This window comes from Pipra filicauda, unplaced genomic scaffold, assembly GCF_003945595.2.
Source record: "Pipra filicauda isolate LSUMZ 115617 unplaced genomic scaffold, ASM394559v2 scaffold144_size1929842_pilon, whole genome shotgun sequence".
Classification (NCBI taxonomy): Eukaryota; Metazoa; Chordata; class Aves; order Passeriformes; family Pipridae; genus Pipra; species Pipra filicauda.
The window spans coordinates 379,612-398,833 of record NW_024103929.1 but is presented as its reverse complement, the minus strand read 5'-3'; the positions used below and the strand labels follow the sequence as shown (position 1 = coordinate 398,833).

Genomic DNA, 19,222 nt, shown 5'->3' with positions numbered 1-19,222 from the left:
GTGGGGGATGAACGCCTATAAGTCAAACAGCTCTGCAGGTTGTGCTCTCTGTTGTCTGCCACAAGGGGAAGGATTCAGAAAGGCACCCTTGCTAAGAGAAGGATAATATCCAGTATTCTTTTATATTAGCAGATTACTGTGGATCTGCTGCATCCTTTTAATAAAGGCAGGGGCTGGACCATAAAACAGATTCAACCTCAGCCAGTGGCTCTCATGGATGATGGAAAGTCTATCTGCTTTTATTTCTTTTTAAAAAAAAGAGATCTGGTCAAGGTGGAAGCCCTACCTATCAGCATATTGTGATCATTTGAGTAGAACTCTAGTCTGTTTCTGAAGATTGTTTCCTAGATTTTACCTGTAGGATCCTTTTAGTCTATAAACCTAGAGAGATTGGATGCAGTCCAAAGCATTGCTTCCTACAGCTCATGATGATCAGACTTTTCATCATTCACATCTTTGTGTTGTATGATGGACATGTGAAATGGACCTGAAGGATATCCTTGTCTCCCAGCAAGGAATATTTGCAATCTAGGACAGGAGCTAGGTGCTGAAATTCTATCTGCAACATCTGAGAAGAGGGAATAATCCCAGAAAAACCTTGCTGCAGAGCAATACACCTGTACAACAGCATGGCTGAGCCATAGCTTGGGAAAGACACTGTTTACCTTTGAGATAAACAGTGAATTTCTAACTCTAACACACTGCGATTTAGTGTGAAAAACATCATCTACCTTGACAGCAACCAAGGCAGGAGGAAGAGACCAAGAATGTGGAATTGCTCTGGCTTGTCTGTGCAAAGTTGGAAACCCGAAATGCCTGTTGAAATGGGAATACAGGTCTGTCTCCCCTTCTCCCTCTCTCTTTCAACATATCTGCAGGAGAAAGATCTCCTCATCTGTCAGATGGTGGAGGAATGGGTATGGAATGCTGCTGGACCCCTTCCTGGCTTTCCAGGGCAAAAGGGGAAGATCTGGGATATCACACGTGCTGCAGACAAGTTTACCCAAATCTACTCTGCAAGGCTGCAGAGCAAGTGAACTTTAGTGATGCCACACCAGACCTGTCGCTTGTCTGCGTGGAACTAGGCAGTGTTCTGAGAGTGCGGAGAAAAGAAGGGCTAGCACTTAGTCATTAGTATTTTCCCTTCGTTCCAGTTTAAAAATTTCTAAAGGACTGCATTTTAGATTAACAGAAAGTTATCCTAAACCGATGAGTTTGTTACTGTTATTAAAAACAGGGAATGTGCTCTCCTGGCAAATGCTGGGAGCATAACTTGCTGGGCTCTGCGGTGTTGGCTGTGGACAGCAGAGTGCACTGCTCGTACAGCAGAGGAAGGCAGCACCCAGGCGGCTGCTGAGGGGTCTTGGGGTCTTGGCAGTGGCCACAGGAGCTGGGCAAACCCACTGGAGACTGCACAGGTGTGTGCTATCAGCTGGTATCGGCATCAGTGCACTTGCCCCCTCTTCACTGCTGTTAAACAGCTACACATGTTGCAGCCTCACCTGCAGTTACAGTGCAGGCACATCCTGAGAGGTGGTTGTGGGTCAGGTTTGTACTTGATCTCTAAAAAATAATGATGAAGAAGAAAGGCTTTCTGTGTGTACAGAAAACAAGATGCCAGGTAAGTTGTCCTTTTTGCTCATATTAAAGCATCTATCTACTCCCATATTGTAGAGTTAGCCTTTTCCATACAGGGGCAGGTAGGAGGAAAATGAGGAACTAACTAACAGGTTTCCAAGATTCTCAGGTCAATGTAATGATACAGACAGAAATCTGTATTAATGAGAAAAAAAAGCATTGTGTTGCATGTGGAAACAGTAGGTTGCTTGGCTCTTTGAAACCAGTGTTGATACACCAGATGGTTGCTGTTGCACATTAGCAAGAAGATGTTCTGTGCTTACATTGCTCTGATGTATTTTTATTTGACTTTTCAGATTTGCACTTTACATTCAGATGTGAGGATTGGCAGTCACTTTATGAAATATTACAAGAAGCAGCTGTAATCAGGGCTGGAATAATTTTATTGATCTGCAAGTCCACATTTCAACAGCTGGAAGAAACAAGAAATATTATTATGCTACCTTGGGTCATTTTCTGATAAGTTGTCTTCTGTAGCCCCTTTAGAGAGGCTGTCCCACAGTTGGGTCAGCCGGTGCTGTCCCACAATTGGGTCACTCCAGGCAAGATAGTTCTGGTGGTCGCTGGAAGAGGTAGCTCCTGTGTCCAGTGGCACTGTTTAGAAAGCAACCAGCACAGCAGAGCCTTCAGGTGCTGTAGAAGGGACACAGAAGGAAGTGAGGAGTGGTGCTGGAGCACACAGCTGACCAGCTCTGGATCTCCACGGGCAGATGAAACTATAGTGTAAACCCTAACTGTTTGGAGGATTTGGGCCGTTCAAAAGAATTTGGAATGTGGCAGTGACTTGTGCCTTGGTGTTTGATTCTAAAATTTTAGATCCATTTTCTTGCAGACTAGGGGCAGTCCTGTTGAAAACCTGTTGAAATAATACCTGGCTCCAAAAGTGCCTGCTGTGGCCCAACTCCAACATGCCCTGCTCTGCTGCTGGCATCTGCTCCAGAGCCACACCATCTGTGTTTGGCTTGGCAGGTAGCTCTCCTTTTTTCCTCTCTTACAGGCTCAAGCTTATACCTGGAGACTGCAAAATATGCCCATTCCCTAGTTCTTGTTCCAGATCTTTTATTTCTGAGGTCTTGAAGGACAGGCTATGCATCGCTTGTGTCACAAAGCATGGTAACATCTCTAGGTGAGTACACGGAGCCTGGTGTTCTTACCAAATTCAGTTTCCATGTGTCATCTTAGATCTGGAGCAACAATCCATACTGGTCCAGCAAGTACATAGCCCTGGAGACTGGCTGAATGGTGACCTGGAAGGGCTGAGAATAACACACAGTGTATTTGTGTAGTTTTTAAGGAATAAATACATGCTACATGTTGTGAGCTCATGTATTAAAGTATGAACTAAAGGTAACATCAGTGTTCACAGTTCATGTCCGAGGCATTTCAGACGCCAAAGTCAGAGCTCATAAGACTCTGAAAAACATCAGGTTGGGGTGCATTGCAATGTTTTTCTTCTCCTGCATACCTACCCTTCCTCTCTGTGTTTGAGCTGCACTGTCCTCTGCAGGTGCTGCCAGGTGGTGGGTTGGTAGGAGAGCACGCTGCCACCAAACAGTGCACATACACCTGAGAAGAAGAAAAAGTGCCACTTGGTCCGTATCAAATGCCATTTTGCAGAGCATTGTGTTGTCTTTTGATCTCCTTTTGCAGAAATTACTGCTGGTTAGACTTAGGCTTCTCTGAAAGCTTCCATGCAACACCTTCTAGCTGAACCTGCCTTGAATTTTAAATTTGGTGTCAAAGAAGCCCTCAGGCAGTTTGGTATAACTGAGAGGCTGAGACAAGAGAAGTTAAAACCTCATGTGCTGCAGTGTATCAAAGCTAGACAGAAACTCAATCTGGTGCTATATGCAGCTGCACACATAGCCAGAATTGCATCATGTTCATTTCTAGCAAGTTGAGCTGCTTATGAAAGGCTGAGTCAAAAAATGATGCAGTTACTTAAGCTGCCCAAGCAGGAGTACTGCTGTGCCTGGCATCAATACATGTAGTCAGGACGTGCAGTCCACTCAGCTGGGTGCAATAGGAGCAAAGTACCCTCAGGTGACTGTCCTGGGGTTTTCTTTGCTCTAATTAGTTCTGTTAGAGGAGAACAGAATCTCAAAAATTAAGACCAAATCCACATGCCTCTGCTTCCCTTCTCATTGGGCTGGCATCCAAGGAAATGGATGACTGTCTGGGACAGATGGGAGACAACAGAGATGAACTTCATGTGAATATTAGGGTGTATAAGTTAACTTTTCTGCTCTAGACATTTTGAGCTGAAATGCTATGAATCTAATCCTGCACAAAGACAGAAACACCATATAAAAATCATATTTACATAACAAATTCTTTTGTTTACTTCAGCCAGTCCAATCTTAAGTCAACTGTGTTGCAGAGGAGATCTGAGAACTAAATTAAAGCAGCAGTCAGGCTAGTTGAGTTTAATGCTGACTAGGTCTTAACTCTGTGAAGTGTTTAAATCAACTATTTTTTAAAGCATAGAATCATAGAATATCTCAGGTTAGAAGGGACCCATAAGGATCATCAAGTCCAACTTCCTGCCTCTTTTGGGACTACCTAAAACTAAACCATGTGATTGACTGTGTTGTCCAGATGACCTCAGGATAGGGTCCAGGAGTGGGAGGTGAGCCTTTCACTTAGTCTTACCTGTTCCAGTTGCTTTGCCAGGGTTCTTACTGCCAGCCTTTTAAAGTGAGAAGGGTGTCTGACCCTGGGGCTAACAGGTACTGGGCAGAACTCTGCAGCATACTCACTGCCATTAATCTCACACCTATATGAGGGAAAAGATCAACAGATCTAGAAGAAATTAGGGCTTTGCTAATGGGTGCATTGGTCATTTAGAACTACTTGCCCATCCACAGTAATGTTCCATCTTGGGGTGCTACTGAAGTCCAGAGATCTGGTTACCCAGCAGTTTTCCAGGTATAACTCAACGTTGGAGCTCTCGTCTTTCAGCTCCACCTCAAGAAACACAGGCTCCACAGGTTGCTTGAGGATGGCCATGCTGGGCTCATAGAATTCCATGAAAGATTCATCTTGAGAAAATGTCATGGGATTTTGTTGTTTAATATTATTTAAACTAAAATACTTTTGGAAATTTTCTGATTTTTGTAGGAGGACATTTACCTTTGGACACTCTTGAAACTACATTCAGAGCTTGTCTTACTCTTCTGTGTGCTGCAGAAAAGGAAATGTTAGTGAGGTTCTTTAGTGGAAAGTAGGATGTGTTTTAACAAGGGAACTCATGGCTGAAAGAGTCGGAGAGGTTTAAAAATGGAGGAAGAGAATTGCCCACCTGCAGTATTTGATCTTGGTCCCATCGTACCAGAGCCAAAGGGAGGTGATGTGACTGGATCACTAACGAAGGCCCCCAGCACTAGGGTCTCCTTTGCTTGATAGTAGCACAAGATTGTTAGTCTAGAATAGGAGAAAGGGTAATTTTTGTGTTCACATGTACTTTCCAGAAGCTGTACCAAAGTGAGCAGTGCCAGTGAGCAGCAGCTCCTACCTGTAATCTGGATCCCTTGTGATTGTCTGTATGCTCTGTCCTGGAAGAGTCTCTTTCTCATAAGAGATTTCATTTTCATAAATAATGTGATCACCTTCAAACTGTGCATATGGGAAGCTCATTAAAAATTGAATCTTCTCAGCATCTGGGGCAGGGGAACAAAAGAGAAAGTGCAGGAGAGACAGAGTATTTCAGCAGGTGTATCTGCTCCGGCCATGGGCTTACCCTTGCAGAAGTGCCACAGGTAGTGACATGGAACTTGAAGAAGGCATGCGCTTCATTATACTCTCTAGGCTTGCAAGAGCTGTCCCTTAGTTTGGTTTTACTCATGTCAATGCCAGGAACTGTCTTCATTTGGGCAGATATCATTACAGTACCATCCGGGTGGCATACTGAGAAAGTCAAAGGGTTGGTTATGAACTCAAGGAAAGAATCACACATCTTTTCTTTGACTGATCAGTTGTATAACTTACTTATAAATTCTGAAGAATTAAAACTGCAGCTAATGGAGAACATCTGTAAGGTCTCCATAGTTCTCACTTTCCTTAGGGCAACATCAAACCTTGCTTTGATTTTCTGAAAGGACACTTCCTGTGAAGGAAGAGATAGAAGAGGTGTCTTGTTACAGTACATCATCCATGTGTACAAAGTTTTGCTCTTTAGTTTGTGTCACTTGAATACTAACAAGTCACAGGAGTTAAGTCAGTGTCAAGGCTCAAGCCTGATGCAACATGAGGGCAGAAGTTTTCTTGTATGAATTTATCACTCACTGTCACAGAGATAATTTTGGCTGATTATTGTAAAATAGTTCAGATGTTTATTACAGCATCAGTTTTTCCCTGCCATGTCTTAACATTTCTAGAAAATGTTCCTTTAAAAGAGCTTCTTTTATAAAACTTCTGTTGAAATATTGTTTCTGGCTCAGCGCAGATGGGACATTTTGCCTCATCTCAGTAAAAATACAGAGGAGTTTGTTTTTGAAGACTTGGTGCATATCTTTTAGAGACAAGTGAGCACTGCAGATTGCATCATACATGGCATTACCAGAAGGGTCCATGTCCGATGCCTCTTATCCTACTTGCACTGGCTTAGAATCCTTCCCTCTGGAGGTTTTCCAATATGGGTGATGCCACAGCACTACAAACTGTGACTGGAGGATTCTGTGTAAGCAAACAGTTCTACATGCTTTAAAGAAGGCATTGCTAAACATGTACCTCGTAGGTAACTCCCACAGCAAACAGAGGTATTTGCAAGATCAGGTGTGTAGAATTGATAGCTGCCAGATACCCATTGGTGAGTGCAATGTGCCGGTTCAGTAGCGTGTTACCAAGATACAGTTCCCAATACTGGTGCAAGCCAAAAGTAGGGAGGGTTAGATACAGGTTTTCTTCATCACAGGAGCCAACTGCTTCTGGTAGTTCTGCAGGAAGAAGGTGGGATGAAGAGTTAGCCATGAAGGAAGGTTTGAGCGATAATGTTTGACCCAGGAAGGGATTTCTATCAAGGGTAAAAAAACCCAGCAGCTTGTTATGTGCATGCTGGCATTGTCTGCAGGGCCTTGGCTGTGTTGTGGGTGTAGCAGCTCACGTTTGGTGGGATGGGGAATCCTCATGCTTTAGCAGTGACCTTCCAGCTTGCTTCCGGGACTACTCCCTGTTTCAGTAAGGCAAGCTGAGCTATGTACATAAATACATTTTTTGATCATACTTCTTTGAGTTGAATCAAGAGTTATTTCAAAGATAAAATAAGTCAGTGAGGAGACTGTCACCTTTATGGCATCCAAAAATCTAATAAGACATCCTGACTGTTTCAGTAACCTGCTAAGTACAGCTCTTAGTGGATGATTTCTCCTTACAGAAATGCTCTCTTTAGAGATCACAGCGACTTATTTGAGTCAGTTAAGTTCTGCCCTGCGTTTAGAGGCAAAATTGTATTTGAGGACAAACTGAAACTTGTAGCAATGTCTGAAGGCTTTGCCAGTAGATGTATGTTCAGGTTCTGAGGCATCTGGTTCACTGTTTGCAAGCCAACTTATTCTACACACTTCTTTTATTGCTCTCAGTGTCTCGAGGGCAGACTGTCTTGCCAGGATGCAGGAGAGCTGCCATCAGTAAAGCAGCAAGTTGGCTATTACCAACAATGAACTTTCGAAGGGTGGGGTTTTCCCCAAAGCTTCCACCCTCCCTCTAATGCTGTTCTCACTGAATTCAATGAAAGCCTAATCCATGCTGTTGATGCAAACCAGTTAATATCAGGGCAAAGCTTACCAATATCAGCAATCACACACTCCACCTCTGCTGAATGATAATAGAGTGTCATCTCTGGCCCCACGCTAAGAGTGTAGTTAACCAGGAGGGTGTATTTTGTTTCATTTCTGTTAACATACTGAAAGAGAGAGAAGTGTAAGACTGCAGCAGCAATGGCTTCCAGCACAGACAGGCATGTATATCCTGAGCAACACTAAATAATTATTCCAACACCCTCCTCTCCCCTGCAAATATCTCAGTCTCCAAAAATATCGCTTCAGCTGGACTAAAACTATTCAGAAATCTGGCCTGGATTCAACAGCTCTTTCAGCCAAACATAAATGTGGAGCATGTTGTGCCTGTTCAGAAAATGGAGGCACAAGTGAACACAGTGGTGGTTCCTCTGTAGCCCACTGGTGAAAGAGCTTGTAGAGGGAGATCTGGTTCCAAATCCTTATTCTTCTTTACTCAGACTGTGGGCTGAACCCAGGAGAGTAAGTAATTGGTTAAATAGAAGGTGTGAGGAGATTCTATGAGAGATCCCTCTCAATATCCTCTTTTACTTCACTAAAAGTGCTCCCAAAGCAAAACCTGGTGTTCAACCTGAAAGAAATACTTCTGAATTTTTTGGCTTGCTTTGATCCTTAATGCAATTTAACTGCGGTTTGACTGCAGTCTTAAAACTATTTGCAAAAGTCCTGATCCTGTGCTTTCACAATGTAGTTCCTTGTAACAGAAAATAGCATCACAGCTCTGCGTGGTTTGGTTGGAATAGTGGTAGAGAACTTGCAGTTATGCATCCTCCCACTGAAATGAGAGGTTGAAATCCCTCTGCGAGTTCATACTTTTTGAAAAATATTTAGATTACAAACGGTCTGAAGCTTAACAAAATTAGATTTAGAATACCCTGAGCCTGCCTTTACATGCTCGCACATGGCATGGCTTGTGCCAGCGGTCAAATGGCTTTGCACAAACAGTGCAGAGGAGTTACTGGATGTTGGTAACTGGTGTTTGCAGCATTGCAATGAGTCATTTTTCCAAGACACTCCTGTTTCAAGGGACAGCATCTAATTAATACAGATTTGACAAGGCTCTTCCTGTTGGGCGTGCACTCGGACATCAGCCATGCTGACAGGCACTAAAGAAAGTGGTATTTCATCTCATCTAATCACACTTGATACTGTGTGTCTCCCAGAGACTTATGGAGGGCAAACTGGAGATATACAAGCCTCTAATTTTAACTCAGATGAGCTCAGAGTCATTGACACCTTTACGACTGAGGAACAGTTGTTGGTTAATAAAAGCTGGGCTGTGTCTGCAAAGGGACTGCCCCTCCTCCTCCACTCATCTGCTGAAGTGACCTGCTGTATCTTACCTCTTTTAGAACATACGGATCATCAAAAGAGACTTCCAGGATAAACCCTTTTGTTCTATTAGAAAAGAGAGTTTCATAAACCTTGAACTCGTGGTACTGTGCTTCCCTCGGGGTAAATGGCACATTTCCTATTGCGATTGCCACCAGAGAGACATCGGGAAGAAAGTGTCCAAATGCAACATTAAAAAGCCGTTCCTCTGGCACAGTATCTGCAGGGAGAGAACATCAAATTACTGCTAATGTGGATCAAGTAACGAAGACGGTTGGGGTGGCTTCTCATTCAAATTCCAGGAAACTTAGCCAACAGCCATCTCTTTAATGGCTCTGATTAATGAGTGTTTGTATTCTAGTCAGATCTGAAATACCCTGAGTACATGAGAATTGCTTCAAGCTGCAGGAGATTAACAACAAATACATGCAACTTTACAGAAAGTGGCTTCAGTGACTTTCTAGAGGTGCACTATGGCGTGCAATGACTTTCCTATGAAGAAATCTAGAATCTAGTTCAGCCACGTAAAATACAGAAAAACTATCATAATGTATGCTAAGGGGCTCCTTTTTCTTTCCATATCCCTTATACAGGCAGCTTCAAAGATATTTAGTGCCTTAATGCATTGGATAATACAATTTAAAAACCATGACTGCAGTACTGGATGGCACAATTATTTGAGTATGCTCCCCAGGTAACAAATGCAGGCAGTTTGGAGGAGAAAATGCCATCAATGAACACTGTCTTTCTTCCCAACGTGATAACTGCACATCACAACATCTTTATTCTAGGGTCCCAGTGCTCACTGGAAAAATCTGGATGTTAATGCAAAAGAAATGTTTACATTTTTATCAGCAACTAATAAGTTAAAGCTAAAGCTTTGTGGTTGACTTTGGCTAGCAAATGAGAAGTGGGAGTTGAGAACATTGTGGGGTGTGTAGGGGTGTGGCAGAGGTCAAGTGGAGTGATGTATAACACAGCAAAAAATTAGTAAAAGACAACAAGAGGAATGACTTACTGTTGATAACAGTTGGCATTTGTGGCATGAAAGGTGTAGTGATGGATTTGATGACTGTGTACTTTGTGGTTTGCCAACCTGCATCTGTCCATGTGTGCTCCAAAAACAAGTCAATACTGTAAATGACTCCATATACACCACCAGATATGGAACTCTAGGAAGTAAAATGTGTGATTAAGTCTTAGTTCTCAATAGCTCAATAAAGGGATGACTGTATATGGTTAAAATTCTTACACTAGCAAGAGAAAATTATATACTGGTACAGTTTGGGATGGATTTTGCTAGGGGAGCTTGTTTGTTTTTTAGCTTGGCCCATTTATCTGGTCCATGTGTGGCTCAGATACTGCTGAGATTCTCAATAAGGAAGTATCAGGTTTGTGGGGATGTCCTCATTAAGTTTAACATGTTAACACTTTTTTTTTCACAATTCCTGGATTTCCAGTCATGTGTCCTGTTCTGTCTCAGTTCACTCTGAAAGTTTCTCAGTGCTTCCAGCAGTTCTTAGACCAAGCCTGTCTGGTGTTACCATACACACAGTGATGTAAGTATCCACTGATACACAAAAAAGGGAACTTCTGAAGGGGGTAACTCAAAATCACACCAATGTCATCCACACAAAATGGAACTGATAAAGAGACTTGTAGGAATAGTGCCAGCTCCTTTCTAGGTGTTCAGGGTCACATTGGATGGAGTTTTGAGCAGCCTGACCTAGTGAAAGATGTTTCTGCCCATGGCAGGGCAGTCTGGACGAGATTATCTTTAAAGGTGCCTCCCAATGCAAACCATTCTATCCTGTTTGACTGAACAATTTTTTGACATTGTCTCTGTATCTGTAAATTATAGCTTGATGAGAAATAAACTATGTTCAAGGCAGGTAGTTGCACTCCAGCTACATGTGGAGAAACTGTCCCATGCTAACTCATGCTATCTTCATGGAAATTGGCTGGGAAATTACTCCTTGAGCCAGGCCAGAAGTTTATGAGGACTAGTTTCACAATTTAACAACACAGACAATTGAATTCCAGTGTCCAGGAATCCTTTCACTCTTAGTTTATTAGTATGCCTTAGAGATTATTAACAAAAGGCATTTGCTTCTATCTTGTTTTGTAATCACAAAGTCCTGATTTCTGAGTAAGTGCTTTCAAAATACGGAGAAGGAGCATCTAGGTTTTCAAATATTTATTGTATCTACAAGTTTTAAGCAGCAATCAATCAGTATTTGGAATGATTTAGAATGATCATGATTTAGAAATATCTTCCATGGTACAGGCCCTCAAACATGTTTGTGTGTTCGTACTAACCTTTAGCTTGCCACCTTCTGCTCCAATAGGGATAGTTATTCTGATGTGTGTCTCGTTGTGCTCCAGTAAGTAGTTCTTCTCCTCTGGATTTACTATGACTTGATCATCAACTCCCATTACAATGTTTTTAGACAGAAAGGTGGATTCTTGAACCACTAATGTGGGAATAACCCTTGGTGTCGTCCATGTCAGCGTAGTATCAGTGAAGCTGATGCCATCTGTGGAGTTAGATAGATAGATAGTCCCAGAGAATGGGTAATTGGAGTTACCAGAGCCATCCCTGTGCAACAGCTGCCTTTCCCTGACTCCTTTTCACCAGGATATCTGTACAGCTTTCACTGATGCAACACCTTGTAGGATATTGGTCAACTGATGACTATTTTGTCACAGAGACCCTGGCACTCAAAGCAGGCTTGAATCACCAGTTTCAGGTGAATCATTAATTTTTTCAGAAGAGCCAGCAGTCATGCTGCCAGCTACCTGCTCTGTTGCCCTTCTGGTCCCAGGGCTTGCTGGCAAAAGGAATAAAAGGCACAGAGCAACCAGTTCAGACCTCCTTGAAATATTGGCTTCAGGGTCATGACAACTTAAAACCTCCTGCTTTTCACCACTTGTTCACATTAATACTCTTCTGTGAGAGCCAGAAGGTACAGCCACCACTTCTCTTCAAAAAGGTAGAGTAGTACAGCTTCTCCAGAGAAAAGGACTAGGTGAGTCCCAAGGATGCAGAGCTGCATGCCCTGCATGAAGTGGTACAAAAGAGGAGAGCCAAGGCTGTGGGATTAGTCCAGGGGAAGCTCCCTGGCCCTTCTATAGCACTTTTACTTGTCTCCAGTTCCCTGCATCTAACGTGAAGATTTGAGAAACTGGAGAGAAGGCGCGACCCTGCACTGGGAACACAAGTAATGTACTGTCACAGCAGGGAACATGTTTGTCCGGGACTAAAGCCACAGACTCTTAGCTCATGTTGCTCTGAGGGCAGCTTGTAATCCCCTTTTCTAAGAGTAGGTCAAAGTGAAATGGGAAGACTGTGTTTTCTACTAGCTCCTTAGCTGGTTGTTTTTAGTGAAGAAGGAAGAAATTCTTACCAACAGGACAGGAGACAGTCGTGTCAATCAGCAAAAGCAGCCACCGCTGCCTGTACATGGAAGTGGAAGTGACCATGTTCATATTCACACCGCTGACCTGGTGGGATGCAGGCAGAAAAAGAGAGCTGATGCTCTAGAGAGGCAGTGGAAAGGGCAGAGCTTTGTGTGTGATTGAGACCAACAACTCACCACAGTGATGTCAGACTCGTTGCTGTGGTAGGGCGCGCGCAGGTACACTCGGGACAGCGTGTTATTGAAGCTGTATCCCAGTTTCACTGCATCGCTTACTGTTACTCTCTTTCTCCCTGATGGAGAAACAAACATCAGTTGCCATTGCTGGTATGCAACATTTTGAGTCTGCAAGAGAGAGATGAGTTGCATCAAATCTAAGTCTACCAAAGTCTTTTAAAAAATATAATATTGTAGCACCTATTTTCCTGTTAGAATCTTGAGTAACTGGAATGATACTGGACATTACTAGTTCATCCCAGGCAAGAAATTCCTTTGATATATATAAAGATAAGGAATTCTAGAGCTCTTTGAGGCACCTTTAAAGATAGTCTTATAGCAGCACTGGAAGAAACTTAGACTGGTGGCCTTGAACAAATCCACTGTGGACAAAAGTATCTGTGCTGTTAAGAAAATTATTGTCTTCATGTCTGTTGATTGCTGGAGTACTCCAGAGGCCAAATGACAGACTACCCTTTATAGTATGTAGCCGTACTGTGCCAAAGATAAGAAGAGGGTAATGCCTAGAACAGAATCCCCTGAAATAATAGCTATATGGGAATATAGTCAAAAGGAAAATGGGCATAAGGAGCAAGTAAGAGATCAGAAAAATAGGACAAGCATATATATTTCACAGAATCACAAAATGGTTAATGTTGGAAGGAACCACTGGAGGTCATCTAGTTCAACCTCCCTACTTGAGCAGGGTCCCCTAAAGCACATTACTCAGGATTGTGTCCAGGAGGCTTTTGAATATCTCCAGAGAAGGAGACTCACAACCTCTCTGGGCAATCTGTTCCAGTGCATGGTCACCCACACAGTAAAGAAGTTCTTCCTCATACTCAGGTGGAACTTCCAGTGGATCAATTTCTGCCCATTGCCTCTTGTTCTGCTGATTGGCATCACTGAGAAGAGCCTGGCTCCATCCTCTTCAGATACTTACAGATATTGATAAGATCCTCTTAGTCTTCTCTAGGCTAAGCAGGCCCAGCTCCCTCAGCCTTTCCTCATAAGAGAGATGCTCCAGTCATAATTTCCCCGTAATTCTTTCCATCCTCAAATACTTTTCATCTCAGGGACTCCTGAGCTATCTGTAGCTTCTTTGTATTTTGTACATCTTATTGGATTTCTTTTCAGTCAACTTTTCCAAATTCTCTTTGGGATCAAATAAGTTTTTAACAGCCACAACATCTTTTAGTCATGAGTTTGACAGATTCACTACCCATTGTGTGAAGAACCACCTACCTTTTTTTTGTCTTGAATGCAGTTTCCACTAATGGAACAAGCATATGGCTCTGTTCTCCCACCTAAATGTCTTTTTGCAGTCTAGAGGTCTAAAAATACTTGAGAGGTTTTTCAATACTTGATGACAACTTTGTCGTCTCCCTGGGTTTTTTTGAGAGAGATGGAGCTGTGCCCCAAGAATGACTCATAAGACTAGAGAGAAGAGGCAGGCTAGGAACTGTTAGGAAAGGCTCCCCTTCATACCTCTGGCAGTGCTGACATCCACGCTACGGTGTAGTCATTTGAAACTGCAGGGACATCAGTCTTCACTGACACCTGGGGACACAGAGGATATTCTTTGGGAGCAAACAGATCTTCAACATTATTACAGGCATGGGGAATAGAGAGAGAGAGAGCATTCAGATTTCTTCTCCAAACTATGTCTGGATTTAGCAATTTGCATTCTTTGAAGGTAATTAAAGTGTTTCCGTAGAGGTTTTTGATGGCAGTAGTTTCTGTGGCCTCACAATCAAAGTTAAAAGCATGGCCTTTATGGTGGTGCATGTATAGCAGAAGAAATACTTTGTGTATGACCAGGTAACCCAAAAGTCCTGCTTCATATCTGGTAAGCTGTAAACTAGATTCCAGTCTGGAGACTTTCAGGGACATCTGGGTCTCTTCACCAGAGGTATAAAGAAACAGGTTATTGGCTTTAACAGGATTGGTTCCCCTTCCCATGCAGGCTGAACATCTGAAAATGCAGGATCCCTGGTACCTAAGGTAGATGTTATGTTGTAAATCTGTACCATGGTTTAAGTGTGTTGCAACACCCAGACGTGACTGCACAGCCTCATGTTCTAACAGGAGAAATATTCTTTCTTTGTCCTGCCTATAGCAGTTGTGTACAAAAAGCAGTGAAATTTGGTTTGTTCACAGCCTTATTTCTACACTGGTGCATAGGTGGTGGCAGCAGGCTGGACAGCCCAATCATAGCACTCAGTGAGAAGCAGGTCCTATCTCACAGTGATGTTCTGCGGGTTGTGTGATGCAGCAGAGGTGAAGCTCTGCAGACTCTAAGTTTTATTATTTCAGACATAAGGATGACATTCTCACAGATGCTGTAGCACTTTATAACATAAAGGTACTCTCATGAGCTAAAGAGCTTGCCCTGCCAGGCTGTTGATTTGTTTGCAGAGGCTTGACTTACATCATCTGTAGAGTTAGCTGAATTTCGCTTCATCCAAAATACCTATGGCATGTAAATGTGTTACTAATAAGCATCTACAGTTACACACTCTGCTAAATATCAGCAGGTTGCTATTACGCCTGGTACATAGCGTACAATCAACCTCTGACAGGAATTTGTGGAGGTTGTTGTGCCTGGCAGGGAGCTTGGATGTAGCCTCGACTTCAGTGGGAAAATTTTTACCTCCATGTAGTTTTCTTCACACACAATTTCTCTTGAAGCCCAGGAAGGGTAGGAGCAGTACATAGGGTAGGTGTAGGTCACAGCTGCCCTCATGCTTGAAAATGAGGAGACCTTGATGTTCACAGTCAGAGTAAACAGCTCATCTGCCTGGGAAGAAAAACTGGCAATTCAGTAGATACTGTGTAAGGTCCCAGGATTGACTGCATGGGACCATCTAGTCCTGTTTCTGAGGGTGTTTTATAATGATGAGAACAGGTTTAGAGCTGTAGTGCTAGTTCCTCCAGCATACCATCCTGTCTGAAGTGGTTTGTTTGTGGGGGCTCTCTGAGCCGGAGACATTGCTTCGGCACTCACAGCCTTTGTCTCAGATCACATCTCAGCACTATTCTTGACACACTGTAACGTGCAGCTGGTCAAGAGAAGATCTCACCTACCTCACCATATGGTTCACATTTCTCCCATTTGTGACCCATGTGCCTCCCCATGGAGAGAAAGTACTGGACCTTTTGTTGTTCAGATCTGTCTTAAAAATGCTGTTTAGAGTCTATTTTGACTCGCTCTGGTAAGAACTCCCTTTGATTCTTCAACTCTCCAGGAGCCACACACAAAGCCATGGACCATGCTTCTATCTGACATAGATGTGTATTTTTCTACAGAAAAAGACAAAAACTTTCCAGAGAAATTTCCAGCCTGGAAATCCAGGTAATTGCACAGCACACTGTACACCCTCTGTCCTTGTTAGCATAACCTCTGCCCATAAAGTTTTACCATATTTTTTCTGTGGGGCTTCCAGGACCAACCAGACTAAACATGGACAAGCAATGAAGTTTCTACTCTGATATATTCTCTTTCTGGGTATGTTTCATCTCAATGAATATTTAGAAATTAGAAGTCCAGGCTACACTTTTACATGTATTTTTGGAAGGGGTGAATCACTTTCCTGAGATGCCTGCCTCTCTCCATTGACTATTGTGGAAGCCTAAACAACTAGTTTAGGCTAGACATTATCTTTTAGATGGCTAAAGTTACATGAGACAAATCTAGATCTAATAGGCGTGTGTGATCTACGTTCCTAGGCATGTGTTAATAGGCACATTACCACACAAATTAAGCCAGGAAACAATCTGCCAGAATCACACTCAAGCAGATGCCTACTTCTTTCCAGAGAGGCTTTCAAGAAACTCTCTGGCAAATCAGCAGCTACAAAGATATGCTTGAGAACTGGCAGCTAGTCAGCAGCATTAGGCTAAGTGTCATTCCATGGACAGAGGAAGTCCCATGTCAGTCACACTGAACAAACCTCGAAGCGGAGAGCCATTGCCTATTCATTTCTACACACTACCAACACTGGTTCCTTGAATTCACTGTTCTCAAAATGTACCATTAGAATACCATATAATTTCTCAGTCTTTTCTGTCTTGTCTTTTTGGAGAGGATGTGCAATCTGAGCTGTTTTCAAGCCTGTGTCTGGGTCTTACCTCGTTGGCCACATGACAGCCAAGCACTGACGCGCGGAAGACGGGGTTGCCCCACACATCTTCTGACAGCACGTAGCCACAGCGAGATGCTAGTTTCTCATCCAACAGAATGGGGCCAGCATAAGGATCTACAGAAAAAGGGAATTATATGTGGGATGTAAAGCTCAGGGCAGGTCACGGGGCAGAGTGGTGCTAAGGCCCTCTCATGCAGCTCTTCTCTGGGTGCTCTCCAGTGATGTGTGCTGTTAAAGAGCTGGTGAAACTGTGCTGGCATTTGTAAGAATGTGTGACACAGTCTGGTGTGACTCAACCTCATCCATGTAATGTGCACTTTAGTGCCTGTTTCTTTGCATCCAGAAGCTTTTGCCACTGCCACTTTGAAGTGCTATTACGGAGAGCTTCTCCGAGATATCACCTACATTTTTCCCTCCCTAACTCCCTATGAAAAAGTGACGGACTATTAAGCCCATCCATTTTTAAAAATCATCAAGCTTTGATAATCTGCTGTCAAAGGATGCAGTCATGGACCTGTTTCGGGTGGGCATTTTTACATATTGATCATATTTGCTGCTCATCTGTGCGTGCTGTGAAACCTATGGGGAGCCAAGTAACAGACACAATGAGGGCTGGCTGCACTCAGCTCTTGATGTTGGTAGAGTTAATAACATCATATTTTGTTAATTATCTGCCCTCTGATTAAGGAACTATTTTAGCCTTGGGATAGACACAAGAATCTGTACAAACAGATAGGGTTTAACTAGCTGCCACTGCAATTTCTAGATTTGTCTGTCATCTTTATATGTAGAACAGTACTGTAACTGCTGTTTGAGTACATGTATGCTTGCAGCACGGATAGACTAAGGAGATAAGTGGAAATAACTTTGGAATAAGAAGGAATAGCTTTTATGAGACCAACTGATAGAGCTGGAAGAAACAAACAACATTTTATGCCTGAAGGCTGGTCTGTTGTTTCCAGCAGTATCAGTTGCTCTCATAAATGCTATCACTTCTCCCCACACACTTTCCATACTTGATTTTTTCAGTTCTGCCTCCAAATCAAGTGAAACAAAAACAAAACCCGGAAAAAAACGGACTGATCTCAACAGAAATTAATCTGGTTTGGGGTGAAATCACATACTTTTTGCAATCTGATGTGAACATTTTCTGGTTTTCATTTTGGTTCGGTAGATTTTTGTTTTCCCCAGCAAAACGGAAACCTTTTGTTCAAACTGAATTAGGGTATTTAACTGCAATTGTGATGTTAAATGAAAAGGAAATAAAAAAAAAAGTCCTTTAATTGCTGCAGCACTCAGCACTCATTGAGAGTGTGTTTTCTGGGTATTACCCGTCCTACAGTACTGTTTTCATTTGTGCTGTCCAGGACATATCCGATCTGCAATGTCCGCTTTGTTTTTCTTGCTAGTCACGTGTAAGAGCTCAGCAGAGGAAAGTATGAAAGCCAAATGCCAGTCCTTCCTCTTCAGACCATCCTTTCTCCTTTCCCCAGCAGGTTAGTTGTAAGGGGCAAAGGGGGTTGTGGCTGTAGATACAAGCTTTAGTGCTCTGTAGGGATACTGGCCAAACTGAGATGTGAGAGGCCAGGTCTAGGTGACAAGGATGTGCTGCAGGTTCTTTGGGGTCAGTTACCAATTATCAATAGATGGCAGCAGCATCCAGATCACAGACTTCTTTGATCACTTGGGTGATTCCCCAGCCGTCATGGTATTTGGGGCAGACACTTGTGACTCACCATAGATTTCCAGCTGGAAGAACTTTCCCTGGAGAAAGAGTTTATTCAGTTTCATCCAGAAAATTCTGGAGCGGCAACTGCTCTCTACAAAACCTGGTGGGAGCACATATAGAGTAGATGAGTCATTGGGACTGAAGGGCAGAGAAGAGGCACATCCTGTTACAAGCAAAATAACCAAGTTCTCATCCTTGCCTCTTCCCACTATCCTCTTATCATATTTCACCAACCTGGGGGAACCATCTGCCTCCCTTGTCCCAGCCAGAACAGCAAGAAAAGCAGCCAGATCCTGCAGTATAAGCACATGAATTAATAATGGGGTGAACAGAGAAAAAAAAAGAAAGGAAAATTAAGGAGGTGGCGACGAAAGTCTTGTTACCTGCATAGCGAGTGACCCACAGCCTCCATCTGTCCTTGGAGACCTCTGCATGGGCATCAAAGTCCTTCTCCACGTGAAAGAAAGTAAGTGGACACAGCTGTGGAGACAGAACTTGGTCAGACCTGGGAGGAGAGGTACAGCTTACCTTTTACAGACTGTGCTGTGTTCTCCAAACCCTGTGTGTAGACCAGGAGGGGCCAGTGGCTTCTGTCGTGGAGGGACACCTGGGCTGAATCCTGCAGTGCCCTTCAATGTTATCTGAGCTCACTCCTGGCAGTGGGAAGCAGCCTCCCTCTCACTGGGAGGGCACAGCACCCTTCTGCCAGGTATTTGCAAGGTCAGAGGCCGCTGCTGAGCCTAACTGTAATGAGACCAGCAGAGGGTACTCAATGCTTTCCATCAACCCCTGGGAAGTATTCTCATTCCTTACAAACCAGTTGGGTAGCTTTGGCTTCAGGTCTTAAGAGCACATGAAACATTTCCCTGGAGGTGTTTTAATTGGGTCTACACAGGAAATACATTTTTGTTTCTGTGAAATGTCCCAATGACCCAGCCATGCCAGAGATAA

General features: G+C 43.2%; 1 protein-coding gene across 1 annotated transcript; it reads right to left on the bottom strand.

Moving 5' to 3' along the window:
• Window positions 1-3,915: 3,915 nt before the first annotated feature.
• LOC114003447 lies at window positions 3,916-18,745 on the bottom strand. Its single transcript, XM_039378709.1, has 21 exons — window positions 18,655-18,745; window positions 18,506-18,564; window positions 18,279-18,371; window positions 16,529-16,656; window positions 15,051-15,197; window positions 13,886-13,957; window positions 12,359-12,526; window positions 12,170-12,266; window positions 11,082-11,299; window positions 9,781-9,934; window positions 8,774-8,982; window positions 7,420-7,537; window positions 6,367-6,572; window positions 5,626-5,743; window positions 5,378-5,544; window positions 5,153-5,253; window positions 4,940-5,061; window positions 4,771-4,821; window positions 4,496-4,679; window positions 4,291-4,414; window positions 3,916-3,921 (listed from the first exon to the last, which is right to left on the bottom strand). Exons 1-21 carry the CDS (start codon window positions 18,681-18,683, stop codon window positions 3,916-3,918), a joined length of 2,571 nt encoding a protein of 856 aa, XP_039234643.1. The 5' UTR covers window positions 18,684-18,745.
• Window positions 18,746-19,222: the final 477 nt, after the last annotated feature.